The following is a 22,923-nucleotide window of genomic DNA, read 5'->3' on the forward strand; positions in this document are numbered from 1 at the left end:
GCTGTCTTGTTTGTGCTCTTGTGCTTCCTTGCTCTTTTGCTCTGTAGCCCACAAAAGATGTGTCTTGATAAATATATACACATACACACCACTGCTTGTGTCAATGCGTTCGAATGGTAAACCGCACGCGCACAGATGTTTAGCTAAACATATTTCTGTGTACCTATAGGACCCCGAACACGTTTTTGTGCTTGCGTCACGCATTTCCCTACAAGCACGCCGGGGCGCGTGCCGGGTGGGGGTTCCGTGCACACCTGGGTGCTGGGGCTGGGGCAGCAGCGGGGGCTGGTGGCGGTGGCAGCCGTTTGGGGCTCCAGGTGTGCAGGGACACGGCTGGCACCCTGCCCGCCCGCGGGCGCTGGGCAGGCAGGAGGGCTCCCGCTGCAGGGTCAGGGCAGGCAGCAACGCAGGGCACGTCCAGCCGCAAAGCCCACCCGAGCGCCGCTGCCAAGGCACACACCGAGCTTTGCCCCAAGGCTTCGCAGCTTGGCATCTCTGTGCTGCTTTCCACGCGACGGCGGTCGGTCTTTAATTTCTTTGAGGCTACTCCCCCCACACAGCCCCTGCAGCACAGATGCGGTTGTGCGATTCCCCGGCTTTCATATTTGCACCAGCGTCTCACAAAACACAGCTGCCTTCACAAATGGCTCCAACCCCTCGGCAGGGAGAAGCCACAGCCGCCAAGCCCCACACCTGGCTGCCCTGCCTCAACCTCACACAGTTTTACCAGCTGGCAGGGGCCAGGATCACACCACTTTGCAAATTCAGGGCACTGGTTGTAGCTATTGCATATTATACTTGGTGTGAACTGGGGAACAGTCCCCCTCCCCTTGCACCAGCCAGCCTCCTTCTTCGGGTCTCTCCCTCCTGCCCAGCCAGGACCTGGGCAAAGAGCAAAATCGGCCCTCGAGCTCAGCTGCCTCGGTGCATCGGCTGAACCCCTCAGCCTCTTCCAGGGCAAGGTTTCCTCTGCAATTTGCCCAGCAGCAAGTCACCCTTGCACACATCATCATTGCACTTGCAACTCCTCAGGCAAAAAGGTCAGCAAAGAAGTAAAAGCCAGGAGGCCTCATTGATGCTAGGAGTGGTTTTGAACAGTGGTTTCAAGCACACTTGTACCCTGCAGGAACAATCAGTCCAGTCAGCTTCTCCAGTCCAAGGCTTGTTCAGACCACAGTGATGACAAGTGATTCTTGCAGGAGCACCAGTCCCCATCTGTGACAGCATCAGCCCTGAGTGTAACAGCAGGGCACTAATTCCCACACTGCTTGCCTCCTACACTGTTTTTTGTACACTTGTGTGCATATATGTCACATCCCCACCTGTGAAAAGATTGGTTTGTAGGTTGTAAAGGGAATCCTCCCCTCCCCTTTAGCACCCATAACATCCTGTGGCAAGGAGCTCCACAGCTGTCCTACGCCCTGTGGAGCACTCTCCCTTTGCCTTGTCACTGCCAGTTTATTCAATGGGAGAGAGATTAAACACAGGATCTCTTCAGGGCTCATCCACAGCTGCTCCGTGCAGCAGCCCTTCAGCCTCAGCTCTACCACCCAAGGCCAAAACAGCAGGACACAGGTGCAGAGTTAAGACCATCCTCTTTCCCCAAAACATCACTTTATAGTTACTGCTCCCCCCTCCCCCAGCTTGGCTTCTTCCACACTAGAACTGTGTCTACAGAAAACAAATGCCAAGTGATGCTTTAAATGGAGATGAGCAGAAGGTCTGAGTCTTTCAAAAAGATGCAGACAGGAAAGTGGTCCCACCAGGACACATTGCTATTGCAGAGTAGTTATTTGAAACTGATGTGGACAGCAAAAGCCCAGTCAAGTGAGAGAAAAGCACGATAGGACAAAGCCATAAAATAGGATATAGAGCACAAAGACTGTTAGAAGGCTCTTGAAATAACTGGCCTCATTTCTCTACTCGTTGTTTTCCATCTTCCTGTGGGCATGAGTAGTGAGCTCAGCCTTGCTGAGTGCAAGTAGAGGGTCATGCCCAGCATCTAGAAATTAAAGGCTTCACCTTAACTCACTCTAAGGTATCCTATGCCAGCCTTGCTTCCCCTCCAGCTGAAGCACCTAACTGGTGAGCTGGGAAGGGCTCAGCCTGCTCTTCTCACCAACCCCTCCCACAGGAGGGTAGCAAGAGCTTTAACAGCACTGCCCTCCCCTCCACCCTTCCACAAAGGTTTTCATATGCCCAGGACAGGGCTGAAGGAGAGTGATCAGATCCAGCACCATTCCTGCCACTGCAAGCAGCTTCAAGAAAAGCAGAGGGATAGCTGCCCTACTACAGTTTTGGGTCAGCCAAGCAAGCAGGGCCTGCTCAACCCACTCCTGAAAACCATCTGGAGGGCATAGACTTTATAGTAAGGAGGAAGCACAAACATCCTTCAATTAGCAGGCACTGGCTTGCTAAAATGGCAACTAGACAGAGGAAAGAAAGCATGTTAGTGAAGGAAAAAAAAAAAGAGAGTCAGAAACAGGAGTAAACAAGAAGGTTTGTTCTTGTTAAGTTTATTGGCATCATGTTTGTCTCTTTACATAAGAGCTCAGCCTACGTACTAGAATGTAGACCTCTGGAAAACAGGTAGAAGGGCTCCATTTAAGCAAGCTACAAACGCAAGAACAAATACCAGGAAGAAAGGAAGAGAGGAAAGGGACTAGATTGCCAAGTTTTTCCATACCAAAAATCCAGATTAGCAGTCAGTAAGAAGAAAGGGAAGATCATAGTCCAGGTCATTCATCAAGAAACAGCTACCACAACCCAGATGGGAGAGGAGCTCCTTCCACAGTACAAAGAGCCACTGGGACACCTCAGCTCTGGCTTCTTCTCACACTCGCTCCAGGATGTTAGGAGTTAAGCAGTAGGGGAGGTGAACAAATGAGGTCATTTCATAGCTGTATTTAATTTTAAATCCAATAATCCAGTGTGCATATCAATGCTGTTATGCAAATCTGAGAATTTAGATACAAGGAAGCCAGACAGATTTTCCAGAAGATGAAGCCTTTTTGGCCTCAAAACAAGAAGGCTTACATAGTTCATCTCCACTGTACAGAATACTGCCTCTATCTGGACTTTGTGTTGCTAGCACGCTGCAGTTCACAAGTGTCCTCCTCACTTTCTACACAATCTGTGTTTCAGTACTTGAACATGTAATTCAGGAATTTTACACTAATTTATACATTTTTAATTGGTTGCATATATTAACATGTACTATAAGATTTTTCCTAAAGAAGCATTACATAATACATGGATACTGTAAAAAGATTTGATTAGTTAAAAGTAACAAGCATTAACAGAGATACATACAAAACTCAACCTAGTTGGACTGAGTGCTGAGCTTGCAATGAACTATGGGTAATCAGCCTTTCCAGTTGCAGCCTTCACAGGGGAAAAACACGAGACAGTTAAAAATGTATGTAACTTGTTACACAGATTACCTGTAAACAGTTTCTCTCCATTGGACACCTGGAATTAGATTCAGTTCCAAACATACATAAGAGTTTCCATTTTAAACTAAGAGAAAGGTCTGTTACCATGAAGTGTGATGTGGATGGTGTGGGGACACGAGCTCTGAAGTACAGGACTCACAGATGCTCATGGAAGATGGGTGGATTTTGGCAGCTGGAGATGGAAATTTTTTTAAATTTCGTTTTAAACACAGAAGAGGGGCTGTGTGTTTGAAGGCCTAAGTGTGATATTCATTTGTGAAGGACTGTGCTCAACCCCTCCCTCTCCCCTCAGCAGCTGCAGCTCTCCGCAGAAGCCTTCACTCGGTCATTCTTGTCTAGTTTGATGGGTTCGGGGAATTCATTGTAAAGCTCCACTTCGGTTTCCTAGTGGGAGAGAGGGGAGGAGTTAGTGCCACGGCTCTATGGACAGCTCCTAGCATGCAAGGAGCCATTCTTGGCTGGGGAAAACTGTTGGAGAGCCCAAGGCTGCCCACAACAGCTGAGCTTGGCGGGCAGGACCAGCACTGACAGAGGGCAACCACTAGCCCCCTCCCTACCTGTTTAAGTGCATTTCGTGCAATCGTCTGGAAAGCTTGTTCCACATTAATGGCCTCCTTGGCACTGGTTTCAAAGTAGGGGATGTTGTTTTTACTGTAGCACCAGGCTTGTGCCCGTTTTGTGGTGACCTGGGTGGACAAAGAGCAGCATCACCACCTTCAGCTACACAGAAAGGGGGGTTTATTTCCAGGGCAAGGCCAGAGACTGCTCATATCCAACCTGAGCTAAGACAGCAGGATCTGACCTCATCAAAACTACAGCCTTGATGGAGAACACAGGAGACTGCTGCCCACCACCAACTACACTCAGCCCCAGGGCAGGGAGCACCATGCCTGAGGAAGATGAGGGCACAGACTGCTCAGGCATCTGCAGAGCAGGGACTTGCTCCCATAGGAGTTTCTCAGCAATTCTGAAGGAGGAGAATCAGCTCCTCTCCTTGCACCTACCCAGGAAGCTGCTGCAATCCTTCCACCAGTGGGCAGGAGCATGCTGCACACAGGGGTTTGATGTCTCCAGGCAGGAGAAACTCTTCCCCAGTGGCACACAACAGCTGAGCCACACTCAGGCACCTCCCACTCCTGTTTCTCAGATAACCCTCCTGTGTTCCTTCAAGGTCTCCCACTCCAGCAATTTCTTAAGAGGAGGCTAGCAAGTCCCAGTACTCACTTGTCTGTTTTCTAGGTCAATCTTGTTTCCCAGCACAACAAAAGGAAAGTTCTCAGGATCCCTTGGACTGGCCTGAATGAGGAATTCGTCCCTCCAGCTGTCTAGGGTTTTGAATGTGTTGGGGGCTGTGACATCAAACACCAGCACACAGCAGTCTGCTCCCCTGTAGAAGGCAACTCCCAAAGACTGAAATCGTTCTTGTCCTGCTGTATCCCATATCTGGAGCAAAAGACAAGACAGATAAGCCAGCTCTACTCTGACACAGTCAGTCTACAATTAGGGCATTCATTTCAAAACTCCCCAGCAGGCATCTACAGCCGCCAGCTAGACAGAGAGGAACACCTAAAAGCTTGGGAATTTCTGTAGGCACTAAGTATCAAGAGCCAGAAACACCCTTCTAAAGATAGCTAACCGTTTTTGTGTTCAGCCTCAGCAAGGGAGATATCCTTGTTCTGGGCAAGCAGGACTTTGGTATTAGGGTCAGCAGGTGACCTGCCTGCAGTGCTTGGGTGCACTTGGGTACCAGCACAGTCCAAACACTCCTCTGATGGCTGCAACAGGGCTCTTGCTGCCTTGCAGTCAGTCTCACCACAGAGAGATGGAAGCTTCAGATACAAGACACTTAAGCAGACTGGCAGGTTAACATTGTACCCACAGGACTCACAGCAGCATGAATAGTTGACCTAAGGAGTCCTTTCCCAGCCCTTTCCAGTTACTGAACACTAAGGAAGTGCATCTTTCTAACAAGATCTAGTTTACTGACAGTACCAAATGCTGGTTTTTAAACTGGGCCTGACAAAGCTGCTCTTAGCTGAGCCCAAACTGATCTTTGCCTTCCCTTGTTCAGCCCATGCACAGATTTGTAGAGAAGCCCAGCAGCACCTATGGCCAAGACCTGTTCAGTGCAAACAAGATTCACACCCAGTACACTGACCCCTGCACCACTCTGGACTACACTGGAGCAGATACTTCCACATAAGTGTGGCCTAGGCAGCCAGGCACCCCTTGCAGCAGGGAGCAGTCACTCCTTACCTGCATTGTCACTAGCCTGTCATCCACCATGACCTCTTTTGTCAGGAAGTCTGCGCCTATCGTAGCCTTGTACTGGTTACTGAATTTCTTGTTCACATACTGGTTCATAAGCGATGTCTTTCCCACCCTGTACAGAAAGACAAAAAAGACTAGGTAGGCTGTTTCTATAACAGTGTTTGAATTAACCACCCTGAACAGAACATCCCAGTGCCCTTTGCCTTCCACCATAGTCTCCTGGCCTTTCAACCAGGGAAAATGCACCCACCTCTGCAAGAAGGGGCTTTTATAGAAACAGATGCTGAGGCAACATGCTAAGTAAGAGCATTAGCTACCTAAGGATACAAAGGATTACAATCTTGAGAAACCTTGTTTCCCTACCAGTAATCTGATCCTCAGTAAGGAGTATGCATCACATTATGATCATGAGGGCAGTTTTGGAAGAACATGAAGTGCCCCAGAGAAACCCACCAGAAACAGTCATCTTCAGCCTCTGCAGGAGGAGGAGGTGGAGGAACAGACAATCTCAGCTGGCAACAGCTCACATACACATCTGCTAGGCACCCAGAAGTGGAGATCTTCCCCAGAGAGCCAGCTTAGAGGCTCACATGCCCTCTCTGTGGCTGTGAAACACTCCCTGTTCAACAGCTTGCTGGGCACAGTGGTATAAATAAGCCTTATGTCATGGGAATCAGGTTACAGCCTGCACCACAAGTAACCTGTAACAGCTGAGCAGACTCCTTGCTCAACAGCACAGAGCAAAGCCTTTCACTCTAAGGGGCAGGCTCTAGCCAGATCAGACAGAAGCTAAGCAGATGGCTCAGTATAAACTATGTCAGAGACAGAGTTTTAAGAAGTCACCTAAGATTGCTTACTAGCAGGTTTTTTCTTTTTTTTTTTTTTTTTAAGTGAAATGCGCATTTCAACACCACATGTCCTCCTTGCAGAAAGGCTATTCAGTTCTGCTACTGGAGTGGCCTGCCCACCAGATTTCCCCTGTTTAATATTGTGGCAGGACTTCAAGATACTAAACTATGGGGACACATTCAGGACAGAGGGTAGTGAAGAGTTCTTAAAGCTATAAGGTAACACAGCTATCTGGGGCTGTAAAATATCTCCTCCCAGCACTGCTGGTTTCTTACAGTGCATCCAGGCTCCCACTAGCCAAGAACACCACTCCAGCTAGGTGCAGATTGGCAACTTAAAGGCTCCTTCACTTACCCAGAGTCTCCAAGGATGATGACTTTCAGTAACACTTTCTTCCTAGAAGTCATCTTTTACACTAGAAAGGAAGAGCAACAATCCCATCAGACACCATTAGCATGTTATTCCTCAAGGCAGAAAGCAGCAAGTTTGGAGTCTGAGAAACCTGACTCCCAGCAAGGAACCAGCGAAGGGCAGGGCCTAGCACTCCTGAAACCAGACTCCTTCAATTCAAGGCTACACCTGAGTACTAACCAGGTGTTTGTCCATTTCATAGGCAGGGCCATGTCAGACCAGTAGCAGCAACTTAATACCAACAGGTAGATGAGCCAAGCACTTGTCCTTTACAGTACCAAATCCATTTTGGACCCTATTTTCAGGCCATTTTGTGGGTATACTCACCTAGGCCATCTCCCTTAGTCTCACTGGAGGCAGTGCAGTAAAGCATATCAGCTCCCAACACAGACTAATTCTTATACATGCTACTAAGTGAGATGTAAGCCGAGATGTGTCTAATACCACACTCAAGCTTTTTGTATACTGTTCAGTAGTTTCCCAGTGGAAAAAAAAAAAAATGAACCTTTCAGGTTCAGCAGTAGCTTTCTCTAGCAGCTGTGCTTTGTGAAAATGTTGAGTCCCAAGGATACACTGTGGTTGAAGCAGTCACAACACAACCACACAGGCCAGCTGAACAGCTGAATTACAAGGCAAACTGCTACCAGACTCCACAGCTTTGCTGAGAGCTATGAAGCTAACTACTGCCACCTCACCTTTGGTGGAAGGACAAGTAGGCTACAGCAATAAACCTCACAACATTCAGTCTATTGCTCTGTCAGACTACGAGTTGTTTGTTCCATTGCAGCCTGCCATGACTCCAGTCCACTTTATAGGCAGGTGGCTCTGAATGGGCCACTAATGGTCCATCCAATTAGCAAGAGAGATTTGAACTCCAGAGATCCACACTCTTTACTTGCTCCCAGGTCTCCTTCAGATTGGTGAAGCAGCTAGAAGTACATCAGCTGCAGCAGCCCTGAACACACTTCTGGATGTGCTTTAGCACAGTGAGAGCAAGTACACAGTCTTGCCATTAGTGGCTGAGCATGCCCTTCTTACCATGAGGCCCTTCTCCCCACCTCTGGGGAATGGACAGGACAAACCATTCTTAGGTGCTCAGGCTTGATCAGATAACAGACCCTGGTTTAGAACTGACCTCATCCACAACACAAGGACTCCTTGGCTTTCCCTGAAGAGCCCTGCAGGCTCTGTATAGCAAGAAGAGCTGGAAGACAGTTATAGCTGTGCTACTTGAGTTCAAAGACCCCTTGACAACAGGCTTCATGTATTAAGCCCTTATATAGGGACTTGGTTACCCTAAAATTCCCATCCTGCTACACCACATTCATTGCACCACACAACTCCTACTCTTCAGGAGCTATTCCTGACTTTCACAGCTAAGGAGGCCTTCACTTCTACAACAACATGGATATATACATCTTCTGAGCAGCTTGGTCCTATGCATTTCCTGGGATACACAACAGTCTCAGCTGCTAGATAACTGCAACCCGCTTCATCCCACTACTATAGGAGGTAACATGCTCCAAGCTGCAGGAGCCTCTTACTAGTTGCAGAGCCCAGTTGCAAAAGGTCTTAATCATCTCAAGCTTTGAGTGTTAAGACATGCAGTCTTTTAGACTTTGCCGTCAGTGAATGCTGCAGACGCTGAAAAAGCCCTCCTGCGGCTGACATAGGTAGTGGTGCACTTTCAGCCACACCTTGTTGGACTGCACCCACCTCATGCATCTAGTGATACATCTAGATGGGAAACAGTGTTGAGAAGATAACAGCCAGAGGCTGTTGAGTGAGCAGCAGTGACAGGCCACCCACAGAGCTCATGCTATCCTTAGACGGGTGTTAACAGATGCCAGAGAGCCTGCACAGGACAGTTTCTCCAAGTGTAAACACCTCTCTTCTCCAAGGCTGTCTATGCTGGACTGCATTGCTCAATGATCCAACTGGCAGCCCAGCTATACTACCAAAGATATAGCCAGCTGAAAGTTGTCAACAACCCCAACATTTAGTCCTGCTTCTGCTCTTCCCAAGATCCACACTCTATAGCTTGTCTCCTCTATAGCCATGGGGAGAACAGCCCATGTAAGCTCCTTCAAGCAGACTGCACCTCCTGTGTTTTCAAAGCACATAGCACAAGTGACACATGCTAGCCAAGCCAGAGACTCTTGCAGCACAATCAGCCCAGATGGAGCAAGAAGCAAGTGAGCAGAGCTTTGAAACAGCTTAAAGACAGCTGTGTACACTGAACTGTCATGGAAAACATCTTTATAGGTTCAGTGCGAGAGTCACCTGTTTTCCTCAGGACAGAGGAAAACAACTCACCCTGAAGCAACTGTGCCAGAACCCAGCATGTACTGCTTCTATTTTCCTCTGAGTGTTTTCAGTATTGCTTGCCACTGGCTGCTGCAGCTCACTGCTTCCTGGTATTTGAAGCAGCTTTGGACAAGCTGGCATTAGTTCTCATGCTCAGGGAGGGATTTGCAGAGCCCTAAATTACAACACTAAATCACACTGGGTGCTTAGCACCCAAGTTCAACACAGCCTGAAGTCCCACTATGAAGGGAGGGGAAACTGCTCTGTCAAGTCTCATTACCTTGGAAGCAGCTCAGCTGAGTAAGCCACCTGCAGACATGGGAAGGAAGTCTGAGTCAGACCTGACACTGTCTTCTTGTCATAGCTGACGGGCTACCCCATCAGTGTGAAGGGCTATTACTGCCCCATGAACACCGGTCAGGTGAGACACTCAGCTTCCATCCCAGGTTATGCAACGGATATGAGCCATAGCACAGAAAAAGCTGCCTCAGCTTGGTATTTGGTTTGGGCCATGAGACAGTGAGGAACTCCAGTCCTGCCAAGGGCCAGCAGTGGACACTGCCCAGAGTTTCCCACCCCTGTTCTACTAGGCTTGATCAGTGCTGCTTTGAAGCCCAGTCAGTTGATGGGCCAAGCCCTCTTACTAAACTTCTCATTACAGGTATAAACAGACTAACACTTCAGAGTTATTCCTTGCCCAGTACAAGGAGACCTTGCCTTTGGAGAGGCACATCTCCAGGTCTTGGAGGAATTACCAGTGTTTGATCTCCTGGAGCATTCCTAAGGAAAGAAACCCCTCTAAGGAGCATCAGGTTGCTCTCTACAGCACCACCTTTGCTATTTCCCTTATCTTTACCATGTTCTGTGGCTGAGCAGGTCTCCAACAGCAGCTCCAGCTTTAAAGCAGCTATTTGTGCTAGACAGAGGTCTGACTGGTCCTAGCAAGATCTTCAATCTAGATGGATTGACGACATCCCCATTATCTTAACTGGGGTTTTCTTATGAAGCAGCCCAAAGGGTCAAACTACTCCAAGGACAGGATACCATGCCTCCTTCAATGTTTGCTTCCAGCCACAGTGTTTTTAACAAGCTGAGATACTAGCAGTGAAAGACACTAGTGCTCTCTGAAGGTCCTGTAAGTGAAGCCTTACTAGAGTCTCCTTGGTGACTTCAGTTCATACTAAGACAACAGCAAATACAACATGTTCATGGCAGAGGATGCTTCCACACACTGCAGTTCAAGTAAGCTCAGAAATACCTCAGCTGATCCTGGTTACAGCATGCCATTTGCTGTGTCAGTAGAACAAGGTGCAACCAACCAACCCTGGGCCAGGTTCAGTACTCAAAGATTTGCTTGCCTGAAGTCAGAGGCAGTTTATGATTATTCCCTTGTTAACACAGGCTGTTTCTCACATTATATGGCATTGAGTAGGTTGGTTACTGCCTTCTGTCCCAGAAATGGAGCCCACATACATGCTCTAAACTACATATATCTCATTTCTGGTAAACCTTGCTAGTAAAAAAAAAAATCTAAGGGAGACAAAGACTATAGCTTTAGCTCACAGACAAAGCAAGTTTGAATACCTGAAGGAACAGTTCTCTCACATGAGGATTTTCTCCAGTCACACCTACAAGAAACATTAAATTACTGAGCTAAGCTGAGATACAGGCTGCACAAGGGTTTCCCCCATGCTCTTGCAAAGACCAAGCTCAGCTTGAGTTGAGATCAAAACTGTGATAGTGGTGAGTGAGTGGTATCCAAGTCTAAGACTATTTTGCACCTCTACATGCAGCTTGTCTTGCTTTATGTTATTTGGTATAATTACTCTAGAGCAGCATCCTGTAAGAGTCACATAAGCCCTTAAGATGGCAGTGTGCGAGCTCACACAGGGCTCAGATCCAGTCCCAGGAGCATTTCTGAACAAACACTTCCTTTTTTAGAGATATCATGAAGAAAAACCTGTTTGTTAAGATTTGATCCAAGACATCAGTTCTCTTTTACACTGTGTGAAGTCTCTTGGAGCTAGGTCACCTGCATGACTGCTCAGAACACAGCCTACCAGCACACCCAGCTAGCCCTGCTCAGCAGCCATCAGGAATTTTCTGTCAATCAGGACACCAGTCAGAATCATTCTTCCTCCTGGCTTAACTGGTGCCAAAGGAATGACACAGCTGCCTCTAATACTGGAGAGGAGTCCTTCCACTCAATTTTTAATGCCTATCCATTTAAGCAAACAAGCCATTAACAGTATGTTGACCCTCATGAGATTAAGCCTGGTATAGCATGCTCTCTCCCACAGTAGTGTTATTACCTTTCTAACACTGGCCTGCTGGAGTAGCAAGGGAGAACCCCTAACATCTGACCTGCAAGTGTTACTGGCTTAGCTGATCTGAAATGAAGAGTCAAAAACTGTCCTATGATGCTCCATAGTGCTACAGCTCCTCAGATGCAAAAGCAAATAAAGCCTATGCCAAATCTAATTAGGCTTCCCTTCTTGCTTCAGAGTACATTACAACTGTCCTTTCACTTGCTATATTAAGACAGCAGCTTTAACTCAAAGCAGAAAGGGATGGTTAAGGATTCCTTAGAGATGTTCACATGTGTCAAGTCACAATGCAGGCATTTTAGTATTAATCAGGTTGGTAAAAGCAAAGAACAGTAGGAGCTTGCATTGATGGCCCACCAGATCTCTTGGATTAGCTATCCTTTAACAGAAGTAGGCCTTGCGATAGGAACACCCTGTTAAGTTGCTCATGCACAGTTTTAGTATGGTAGCTAGCCTTGGGGGGGAATCTCACCTCCATGGAAGACAACTGCTCCTTAAGCAGTGGCATACCCATACCAGTTTTGAACCTGCTGACAAGCTGCTGGAACAGTCCTTACTGTTGGAGCTTTGCTATTAAAAAGTTCAAGTCACAATCCTAACCAAGAACCAAAGCATGTTTATGCAGAGGCTAGAAGAACTGGTACATTTGACCAGGAGCTCTCTGCTTTTGCATCTGCCAGTCTGCCATCTGCACCTTCTGCTAGAAATAAGCTGAACACTGAAGCAAAATTGTCAGATTACACCTCTCACCTTGTGTCCTTTGCCAGGGATATTTAACACTATGCCAACAGGGTACAAAGCAGTAGGTGAGCAAGCATTGAGCAGAGCTAAACTCACTGCTGGACTTATTAATACCTAGTTCTGCTCCCCTGTCCCAGCAGACAGCACATGAGTAAAGTAGGTGTTCCACAAAAAGGCACATTTGAACCTGAAGCACTGCAGGTCTGTTCTGGGTGCTGTGGCTGATAAGCAGAGCATTCACTTTCCCACTATATCACAGGACCTTTAGTACAAACACCTAACCTTGAGAAACCCAATCTGGATAGAGCTGTACTCCATTAGGGGATACCACACACTGCAGTGGGCTCACCACACTGACCAGAAGACAGCCACACTTGAACACTGGAAGAACTTTCTGCCCTGAAATGCAGGAAAAGTGTCCTGAAATGCAGCTAAGCGCATTTCCGACACAGAAACACCACCTCTGCTCACTGTTCTCACATGGAGGAGGCTGCAAAGCATTAAGTCTCTGTACTGCACTAAAGAGCTATTTTTATTCTCCCCCTTCAATGGTTCTGCATTTCTTCAAGGAAACTCAAGCTGGAAGAATGATTCAGGACCAGCTCAGTCAGACTGAACCAGTTTCTTCCCAGAAGTAGCAAGTTCCCTAGCATGTTTAGCACCTCAGGGGGTTATGTCTGCTTAGACCTTCAGCCACTGAAATAAGATGCTCACTGGATGTTTGTCCTGTTCTTACAGGATCAAGCACACCAGACTGGCACATATCACTTGCCCCATGGTCACACTGTACCCTGCCATGATTTATCAGCCAAGTTTAGCTGAGGCTTTGAGTAGACACATGAATTTGTTCCAGTTCAGCTACCCTGAAAATGCAAGGCCTCATCCTGAGGAAAGGCAGATAGTCTGCAATTGCCATTAGTTGACCAGGATCACAGTTTCCACTTGCAGAGCACCCAAGTGGTCCAGACACCCTTTGTATCGAAGCCTCAATCTCCAATTGCAGCAGGAGCTCAAGGTGGAGCTGAACAAATTTTACCAATACCATTTAGTAACAACAGCTTGGTTCCAACTACCTGGGTCACACAGACATTGCTAACCAGGTGTCTGCTAATGCAAAGCTACAAGTGACAGCCTGAGCAATTCAACATGAATGCCTACCTAGGACCTGCAGATACCAACCTTTAACATCTCTCACTTCCATTCTCCCACAAGTGACAACAGCCCACGAACAGAGCAGAAGCCGCATCCTTTCATCTGGGGAAAAGCTGAGCACCAGCCAAAGGACAATCATCAGGGGCTGTTACTTTCATATGAACATGGCTTAAGAGGTGCCAAGTTGCCTTTAAGGAAGAAACTAGAAATAAGTCTGCCTTTGGTTTTTTTTTGGTGGTTGTTTTTTTTTTTTTTTTTTACTGCTACAGAGCCTGCATATTCTCCTTACCAAACCTGAGTGCTCTACAAGTGGACAAGTACCTAGTGTCCTTGCACTGAGGACTGCTACAGAAGCACATGAAGTTCTAACAGCAAGTTGAGTCTTGCATTGACAAGGGCTGCACAAGCAGGACAGTACCCTCTTCCACTCCCATGATAGGTCTACTAGGAGCTCAGCTTCCCCAGCTGGCTGGAAGATCTCATCCAGGAAAGCCTCACTTTCAGTGGGGACACATGCTGGCTTTGCGCCTAAAGTAAATTAGGAACATCTTGCCATTTGGGTTGACAACTTGCAAGAACTGCTCTCTGTAAATAGGTTGCTTTTTAGGGCAACAGGCTCCTACAGTCCATACAGTCAGAGGTGCTTCAGAGGTGCTTTCAGGCCTCACTGATGCACCACAGAGCAGCAGTCAGTTAAAGCAAAGCCCACACCAAAAGCAGCTAGCAAGATATTCTTGTGACAGCTTCACAGAAGGGTACACTCTAGCTGCTGCTGTATCAGTAGCATCTCAAAACTGCTTTCCACCTCCTTCCTCCTCACACGTTTATGTTGCTGTTCTAACCAACATATTCCCTCCTGCTGGTACACAGCCAAGAGCTCAAGTACAGCTCATCGTTCCCTCCTCAGGAGGAGCAGCTAGGCTGCCTGCTACTTACTGCAGTTTCACCAAGAGCAGGCTTCTGTCCAGTTGGTGCCTTTCCCAGCCAGCCCTGTGAGGCAGGAATTACCTCTGTTCAGGGAGCTGGGAGCCTCAGCTACAAATTAATTTTTGATAGCTTGTGTAAAACATTATATTGCAAGTTATCAGGTGTAGGTATGCTGCCCAGTGTCTCCCACCCCCACCTGTGAGTCCTAAGCCAAAAGCTTCACCTTCTTGAAGAACAGCCTAGAGCTTTAGATGCTTGCTAGCACACTGACATGGCTCAGATGAAAATAGAATCTTAAAACATGTTTCAGTATCCCAGAGGAACTGCCTTTTTAGACTACAGCTGTCTGCAGTAAGTTTCCACCTCATTTTGAGGGTGGAGTTGCAGCCTCCAGTGCTGGAGGAGCTGCTCCAGGACCAAGTGAACCTCAGGAACCAGCCAGCAGCAGCCAGCTACAGCTCAGCAACATGGCTTCAAGTTCAGTTCATTGGCTACTTCAATGTGAGAACCAAACTGATGTGACATGGTGCTAATAGCCAACTGACCTGGTCTGCAAGCTAGCTACCAGATGGATATAGACACCAGGCCCACACATGTACCCTACTGCATCCTGTTCCTGGTAACATGCTCTTAAGACACCTCAGTGCTAAAGGGAGAGACTGATGGGGCAACATACAGCTTGGGGAAACATGTAGGAAACCCAACTGGAAAGCAAAAGCTTTGAAACAGTTGTGAGCAGAATAGGCTCTTGGTGTGATCAAGGAAGCTCCAGAGCTGGTGCTGGGGAAGACACTCCTTGCAATGGCAACAAGGTTTTAGCTTGCCTCAGACATACCCTCAATCCCCAACTGGAGGCTCTAAGACACATCCCTGCTATGGGCAAGGGCTCAAAGAGCTCCTTGGAAGAAGATACACCAATGGCCAGTTTGCCAGAGTCCAGATGACACAGGGAAGGCAGAAGCAATGCCACTAGTAGGAGCCATGTCTGCAGTGGAATCACAGGACTTGCACATGAGAAGGGGTCTGCCCTGCCTGAGGTCTCAGCTCAGCTGCGGCTCAGTTAGGGCTGAGAGTGCTGGGATTTGGAGAGCACTGCATTCCTGAGAGGCACTGATGCATATGATCAGTCAGGCTCAAAGCCTAAGTTCTCAAAGCCAAGTTCTCCAGTCCAAGCCTCACTGATTCACAGCCCTGTTACACCTCCTGGCATTCCTCCAGATCAGAGTTGTTTTATGCCTGCACAATGGTTAAATACTAGATGTGGAACTCAACAAGTTTCTTGTTCTAAAGCTGCCATTATGAATTGTGACTCCAACCTAGAAAAGTCCAAACTACGTAGGGCTAGCCTGCAACCCCACATCCAGGAAGGTATAAAGCTTAGAAACTGATCTCTACCAGTTTAGATATCACGGCAGCCACCTTCTCTTGAGGAGATATCATGCTGATCTGACTACATGGTTTGAGTGGGAGCAAAACAAGCACGGAAATGCATTTGCTTACAGTAGTACCAAGGCAGATGTGTCTCTGCATGTTTAGTCAGACCACCAGTGTGCATAGGAGCAGTAGGAAAGGTATGGAGGTCATTTCTTGATGTCTACAGGAACACTGCTTTGCCTAGACTGCTGCTTAGCCCAAGATTACAGCAGCACACAAACTCTTCCAGGTGATAAACACTCTGAGCCAAAGGGAGGGAGGGGAGTGTAGGAAGTGTCCCTAGCAATGCAGCCAGCTATGCTGGACAGCCATCCTAGGTGGATCACTTTGCTCCTCAGCAACCCAAGGATGATCATCATCTCCACAGCAGGTATTTGGAAAACAGCAGCTGTGTGCAGGAAGGCCCTTTCAGAGCTAATGCCACACAGTAACAAGATCAGGATTCCCAGACAGAAAGCCAGTGCTGCTGAAGTAGTAGTCTTCAGGTTATAGGAAGACAGCTCCGTGAGAAACCCATACCCACAAGCTTCACTGAAAGCTAGATGTTTCCAGTCATTAAGTTTTAGTCCACCAGTTCCTTCAGCAGCTGAAGAGCCCTTATACCACAGGATATCTTTCTCCCAGGAATGGGTAGACATATACAGAGCCCTAACAGGCTGATAGCAAGTGTCTGAAGATCTTCAGCTAGCTTTCTTTTGGAGGCTCAAGTTACATTGTCATTCAAGACTAAGTATTGCTGTGCCCCTACCTTCCAGGAGGAAGCAGATCCCCTGTAAATCCTACAGGATTTCAGGTAGTTCCCAGCCGATTTTCCCCAAGCATCAAGCTGTTACAAGAACAGGCATGCTTGCTTTAACACCCCTCCCCCTTTATCAGAGCAAGCTCAACTTCCCCTATTCTGCCCTGGGGGAGACAATCTCAGGATGTGGGAGGAGAGTTGAGCACATTGCTGGCTGCTGGGAGACACTAGGCAACAAGCCATGTGTCTTGACTAAGGGCCTTGCCTACGCAAGGCATTTCAGCTATACCAGTATAGCTTCATGTTGCCATGCCTCTACCACAATGGCCTCCTTGGTGGAGAGCTTTCAAATCAAGCAAGACAAATCTTACACTACTAGCTGGAACATAGCTATAGCACCCATACAGCCTGGTTTATACAGTCACGTCTGTCAGCCTTTTGGCACACAGCCACCCAACCAGCAGAGCCAACCAACAGTTTCAGTAACCCCTATATGAATACCAATAGCCCAGCACAGTTCTCACATCAGGCCATCCCACTGAACACAATTCCCCCATTACTTTCTATAAACCAAGCACAGTGCCAGGGGCAGCTGTGTTTTAATCTTTGTGTCCAAAAGATAAGGCTGACCAATTCAAAATATTGCAAGTCAGCCAGGCCACTAAGAAACGTTAAAGTTGTTAGATCTTTACCATATCTGACAGTATTTTTCAAGTACTCAAGATTAATTTCTAGTTTTGTCTACAGCTTCCTAAGGTTTCACACATTCCCATCATGCTTTCAGTTTTAGAAACACGGATTGGAGGAGTTAGATAACCTTTGCAGTGGTAAGCAAAGCACAGATCTTAGACCTTGTGAGTGGTAAACAAGCCTTGTTTATCTACTCCTGGCTGCTAGCTTCCCATCAGTTCCTAGAGGCTGGGCAGGAAAAAAGCAACTGAAGGGAGACTTTGACCAGGGTTCAGGCCTCAGGGATGGCCCTCAGGAAGCCTGACAGACCCTGTAGCTTACATCGGAGATTCAGATGCAAGAGTGAATATTGTCTCTCCTTCAGCAACAGGAGCTCGATAGAAGAGATAGTACAAATACCAATGGGAGATCCTACCACCAGACATGTAGATGTGGAGAAGTACAAGACCAACACTAATGGCAAAAACCTTACTCCTGTTCCAGGAGGTCCTGTTCTCAGTAATGAGTGTTCTAGAGAGGAGGCTTCCTCTAGGGACAGGTTGCAATCTAAGAACTAAACCTTGATCTGCAAGCAGAACTCCAGATCCCACACACTCAGTACCTCTTACTATGCTAATGCAGTTTGCAGAGCAGGAAGGACAAGTATTTCAGTACCAGTCCCAGGATGGGAGTGTAACAGGTCGCTTGCCATGACAGCCAAGTTGGTCCCTAACAAGGAATTCCTACTGTGGAGACTCTGTTTCAGACTGACACTTCATACCCTCATACCTCTTACACAGACCCTGCATCAATACTTCACCAACTCAGCTATCCTCTTGACGAAGCTCCACAAAGGACCAAAAAAGCCTCACTGAAGTGACGTGCATGGTGAAATTAAGAGCATGGTGCTGGTAAACTGCATATTCTTGGGGGGGGGGCAGAAATCAAGCCCAGGCATGCCTCAGTTACAACCATCTCACTGCTCATGCTTGAGACACTGTTACCACTGTGCCAGTTTGGACTTCAGATATCATTATCTGTGTCTGGGAGCCAAGAGGAAGAGCGAGCTACAGAGCCAAGTGACTCAGCCCTCTTGAGGGAGACAAGCACCAAGCAGGTTACTTTCAAGAGGATGCTGCTTCCCAGCTGGAGAGAGATCAAGGGTTCAGGACAGACTCATTAGATAAACTGGTAGCCCCAGCAACCAAGATCCAGGTACTCCAGCCAGGTAGCATCTGAAGGCAGCTCCAGCTGCCCGCCTTCACTTCTGTCCACCACTTCACTAGTCTAGTTTGTCTGTCAAGTGACCAAAATTACAGTATGCAGTGATACAAGACAGACTCCAGAAAAATACTGTTTTCTTAATTGACAATATAAAGATCTACTCAATTTCATTTAGGAATTTCTGCTTGAAACTCATGCAAGTACCATTAGATACAATTAGTCACCTTAAGTTGGCATTTCAAGTAGTTATGGAGAGGCAAGAGCAAATCACCCACTCCATCGAGTGCCTTTAAATTATATAAATAGGAATCTGTGCCACAAGTTTACGCTTCAATCCCATCTCAAAGGCAGTGCACTCCCTCCTGAAGTTTCACTGCCCTGTGAAAACAGCCATGCCCTCAAGAACAGGTTCCCTAGCAAGAGAAGTCAAGGCTATTTGAAATCAGCTGTAAATCAACACACTCCAGTGGCCTTGACAAGTTTGCTTCCCTCCCAGTCACTGACCGTGAGTTAGCAACAGCAGTGTTGACACAGCTTCCCCCACGGACGGAGCGCTCATTGCTGGCACTAGAGAGGAGGAGCAGTCTCACAGGAACAGCGCTAACAGCAACAATGACATCACCACGGCAGATCTCCACCGAGCAGAAAATGCAGCAGCACACCGGGTTTGAGCGCTGCATCCCCGCGAACAGAGCACAAAAGCAACAAGCACGCTGGAAGCCAGAGAGCAACCATGTGAGAGAGGGGTATCCCTTCACTGTCTGCTATTTCTGAACAGCGCATGTGGAGTCACTGACCTTGGGCACTCATTTGGAAGTTTTATTCAAGACGCATTGAAAGGGAAATACGATCTTCAATAGAGCAGCTAACTCCAGAACTGAAAATGGTATATTAACTATTGTCATTCAATTAATTATCCATACCTAATTCAGTTTTGATAGGCACAGCTCATGTTTGGATTGTCACTGCAGAAAGTGACCCTTTTATCCTCACAATCTACTGTCACAACTTAACTATGTCTGAAGGCAGACTGTTATACAGCAGCTACAAGAGATCATTTTAGGAAGCTGCAGGGGGAAGCCAACTGAACTCCAACTCATCAGGCAATTAAACTGCAATTATCAAAACAATGCTGTGCAAGGATGAAGTACTTCAGCCTCCGAAGGATGGAGGATTGCTGTCAGACAAGCAGCATGCAAGCATGCTAGTGCCCAGCCAAGTTCAGCATTTAGGTAAGGTCTTATCTGGTAAGGTCTTATCCATCAAGGCAACAAGCTTTAAATTACTCTACAGTTCTGCAAGGGAATCTTAGGTCCATCAGGCCCTAGTAACAAGGGCTTAAGAGCAGTTCAGGTCACAGCCAAGGAGAAGCCCAGAAGACGTTAGGGAACACTGGCAGCATGAGGGTTCTGTACTTGTTTATCAAATGGTAATTTACTTCAGTTACTGAAGAAATTGCTATATTATAACAGCAGGGACAACTATCAGTAAGTATCTGTGAGCCCACACATCCACCAGTTTTAGAGAATGCAAACAGCTAAGCACCCTATTCCACAGCACTTATTCCCAAACCAAGGCTTGCCAGACACCTATCTCATGATGCAGCATTTAAAAATGCACCCTAATCAAGCACAAGCAATTTTGTTTACAGCCAAATGTTAAGTTCTGCATAAACTAGTCTCATTTTCACAGAGAAGTCAGACCAAAATCCCATACATGTTAGAGACAAAGCTATTTATAGTTTTGCACAGATGGTTTGATTGTAATTGTCATGTTTCCTCAAGGACAAGCTTTGCCAGAGATTTGCTCCAACAGGTAATTCACATAACCTTCCAACACAAGAGTCTTAAAACAGGAGCTTCAAGAAGGTGCTGCAGAAATTGAATCCAGTAGCCGTCTTGCCCACAGGCATTCATTTTGGGTAGTAAACCAAGCAAAGTGGTATCTTCCCCAGATGATTTCAGACGAGAGCCTATGGCAGAGCTTGTACATTTTCCACTTTCAGTTAAGGATTCATCAATGTTGTAATATGTCTGTGCTACTCAGTGTAGAGTTTGATTCACTGGCTTTGGTAGGAGGGCAGGGGTGCCTGTAATGTAGCCTCTGCAACACAGTTAAATTCTTAACTTGGCACTTTTGCCTTTTAAGGTACAACTCAGTGTGCCACCTTGAACTATTAGTAGGGTATTTGAGGACACGGACCACTGCATGACACCACAGGGAAGAAGAAAGTTTAATGTAACTACTGCCTTGCATCTTATCAGTCATACTTCTCACTGCAGGTTAGGAGAACAAGAAACTGCTATTGGATTTTAAAAGTTTTCCTTATTGAGGGATCAGATTAACCCCATCTTACAGCTTTTCTACACCAGAAGTAAAGTATTAACATAATAGCACACAAAAAAAAAGGGGGCAGCACTTGAAAGTAACAGTATTAGAGCTGCTTTGGATTCTGAGGACTCAGGCCAGGCATGGTGGGTCTACTCATTAGTTCATGGAGGGCAAGTCATGTGTTCAGTCAGCTGTTGGAAGTCACAAGAGGGATGGGGGGGAAAAAAAAAAAGAGACAAGTATACTTGTTCTTCCTGAATAAGTACAGCAACTAAGTCCCGATTATTTAACAAGGAATATTCAAATGACTCCACCCACTTTAACCTCAAATACAGCTCCTGAGAGAACAGGGTACATTGACTCCAGCAGCCTGGCTCTACTGGAAGCATAGCAAGGCTGCAACTTCTATCATACACTACTAGTACCACTGCAGCCCCTGAACATGGTACAGCTGCAAGTAAGCACGTAAATCATAGCCAGCCAAACACTGGGGCATAGCTGGTAACGCACCACTCCCCTAAAAAGAGAGCTCTCCACTTCCCCCAGCCCCAATTCCCACATGGATACACAGAGTGCTAGGCACAGGCCAGAGCTGGCCGGCCAGCAGCAAGTACTGGAAGTTTTAAAGCTTCCATATTGGCAATTGTCAAAAAACAGCTTGCTTACAGTTGGGAGGACTTTGTTCTGTCATGTATTCTCAGTTTACATACAAACCCCTCATACACACATATCACAACAGCTCTGCTTATCAGCAAGTATTTTCAGTTTTCAGGGAGATAATACTGAGAATTCCAGCTTTGACTCAAAGGGTTTGGAGTTACTGAGTAAGACAGACTCATTTCAGTGCTGAGGTTACCTATCATACTTCAGATTAAGACAGCCTTTTTACAGCTGTTTTACTACTAAAACAGTCCCTCTATTTACAGGGAAGACAGTGCAGTTGTGTTAAGTACAATGATTAGGTATTTCCATATTTATTAGTCTATATATACACCTAGAGACTAATAACATATCTATCATTTAATTTACCTTATTATACACTCACAGCCAAAAGCACTTCCAACATCCACTCTAATACTTCTTAGAACTGACTCAGGCTTTACACACGCTGCGAGCTACTTTCGCAATAACTGCCAGTCTGTTCAGCCGCCTGTTTTGTCACATTAATTGCTCCCAGGGCAGCCTGCTCATCATAAAAGCGATATCCACCGACCACCCAGAGCAGCATTTCACCACCCCAACCCAGTGCTTCCCCAAAGACCAGCGCTCAGACCGCTTTCGGCCACCAGCTGCCCCAAAGCCTCTTCACGGTTTGAGAGGAAGCTACAGCAGCACCGCCACATGTCACAGACAATACGCTCTCCTCCCTGGCAGGTACCACGTCGGGCCTCTTCAAACCTCTCAGGAGAGCAGGCTCCCACAAAGGCCTCGAGAAACGCGCGTCTCGGGGAAGGCCTGCGGGTCCCCACTCCCGCGGCGCTGCGCGGAGGAGCCCTTTCCCGGCGAGACCCCCCCGCGACCCAGCTCTATTGTTCCCGCAGAAACCACAGGCCGGGCCCGGCACGGCTCCGGGGAGCTCGGCACCCGGCAGCGCCGGCCGCCTGACCCCGCCACGGGGGCGGGCGAACGCCAGCCCTCCCCAGCGGGACAGGCCCCGGTGGCGGAGCCCGCCGGGGGAGCACGAAGGCAGCGCCCCCCCCCGCCTTGCAGAGAGGGCCCCGGCGCCCCCCCCCCCCAACCCAACCCAACCCGGCGCCGGGGAGGGGCCCCGAGAGGCGCCCCCCGCCCGGCGACTCCTGCGGCCGGGGCGGAGCCGCCACCCCCGCCCTAGGCCAGGGACCCCCACCCCAGCGGCACGGCCCCGGCCCCGGCCCCGGCCCCGGCTCCCCGCAAGGCCTCACCTGGTGCGTGTGCCGCGGCGCCCGCCCGAGACTCGCTGCCACCCCCCCCGCTCGCCTCGGTCGGCTTTAATGGGCCCAACAGCCTCCCCGCTTTCACTTCCGCCTCCCCCCCGACAACTTCCGGTCACGGGGCCCGCCCGCTGCCCCTGACGTCAGCACGCCGCCCGGCAGCCGGCGGAGTAAGG

At 47.9% G+C, this 22,923-nt stretch overlaps 1 protein-coding gene across 2 annotated transcripts; it reads right to left on the reverse strand.

Moving 5' to 3' along the window:
* Nucleotides 1–2,500: 2,500 nt before the first annotated feature.
* RAB7A (RAB7A, member RAS oncogene family) lies at nt 2,501–22,886 on the reverse strand. 2 transcript variants are annotated; one of them, XM_041118782.1, is made up of 7 exons: nt 22,739–22,834; nt 10,878–10,921; nt 6,930–6,990; nt 5,712–5,838; nt 4,680–4,898; nt 4,013–4,141; nt 2,501–3,839 (listed from the first exon to the last, which is right to left on the reverse strand). In XM_041118782.1, exons 3-7 carry the CDS (start codon nt 6,980–6,982, stop codon nt 3,744–3,746), a joined length of 624 nt encoding a protein of 207 aa, XP_040974716.1. In that variant the 5' UTR covers nt 6,983–6,990; nt 10,878–10,921; nt 22,739–22,834; the 3' UTR covers nt 2,501–3,743. The 2 variants fall into 2 exon arrangements, with proteins under 2 accessions (XP_040974716.1, XP_029899839.1); XM_030043979.2 differs by lacking the exon at nt 10,878–10,921 and having other exon boundaries at nt 22,739–22,886.
* Between the last annotated feature and the right edge of the window lie 37 nt (nt 22,887–22,923).

The sequence above is a fragment of the Aquila chrysaetos genome, chromosome 20 (genome assembly GCF_900496995.4).
Source record: "Aquila chrysaetos chrysaetos chromosome 20, bAquChr1.4, whole genome shotgun sequence".
In the NCBI taxonomy this organism is placed as follows: Eukaryota; Metazoa; Chordata; class Aves; order Accipitriformes; family Accipitridae; genus Aquila; species Aquila chrysaetos.

What these genes read in the sequence shown, in the direction of transcription:
- RAB7A (XM_030043979.2), bottom strand. Translation starts at nt 6,982, where the DNA reads ATGACTTCTAGGAAGAAAGTGTTACTGAAAGTCATCATCCTTGGAGAC. An exon ending in ATCATCCTTGGAGACTCTGG is followed by an intron (nt 5,839 to 6,929) that starts GTAAGTGAAGGA and finishes CTTTCTGTACAG; the next exon opens with GGTGGGAAAGACATCGCTTA. An exon ending in TTGACCTAGAAAACAGACAA is followed by an intron (nt 4,142 to 4,679) that starts GTGAGTACTGGG and finishes TTGTCCACCCAG; the next exon opens with GTCACCACAAAACGGGCACA.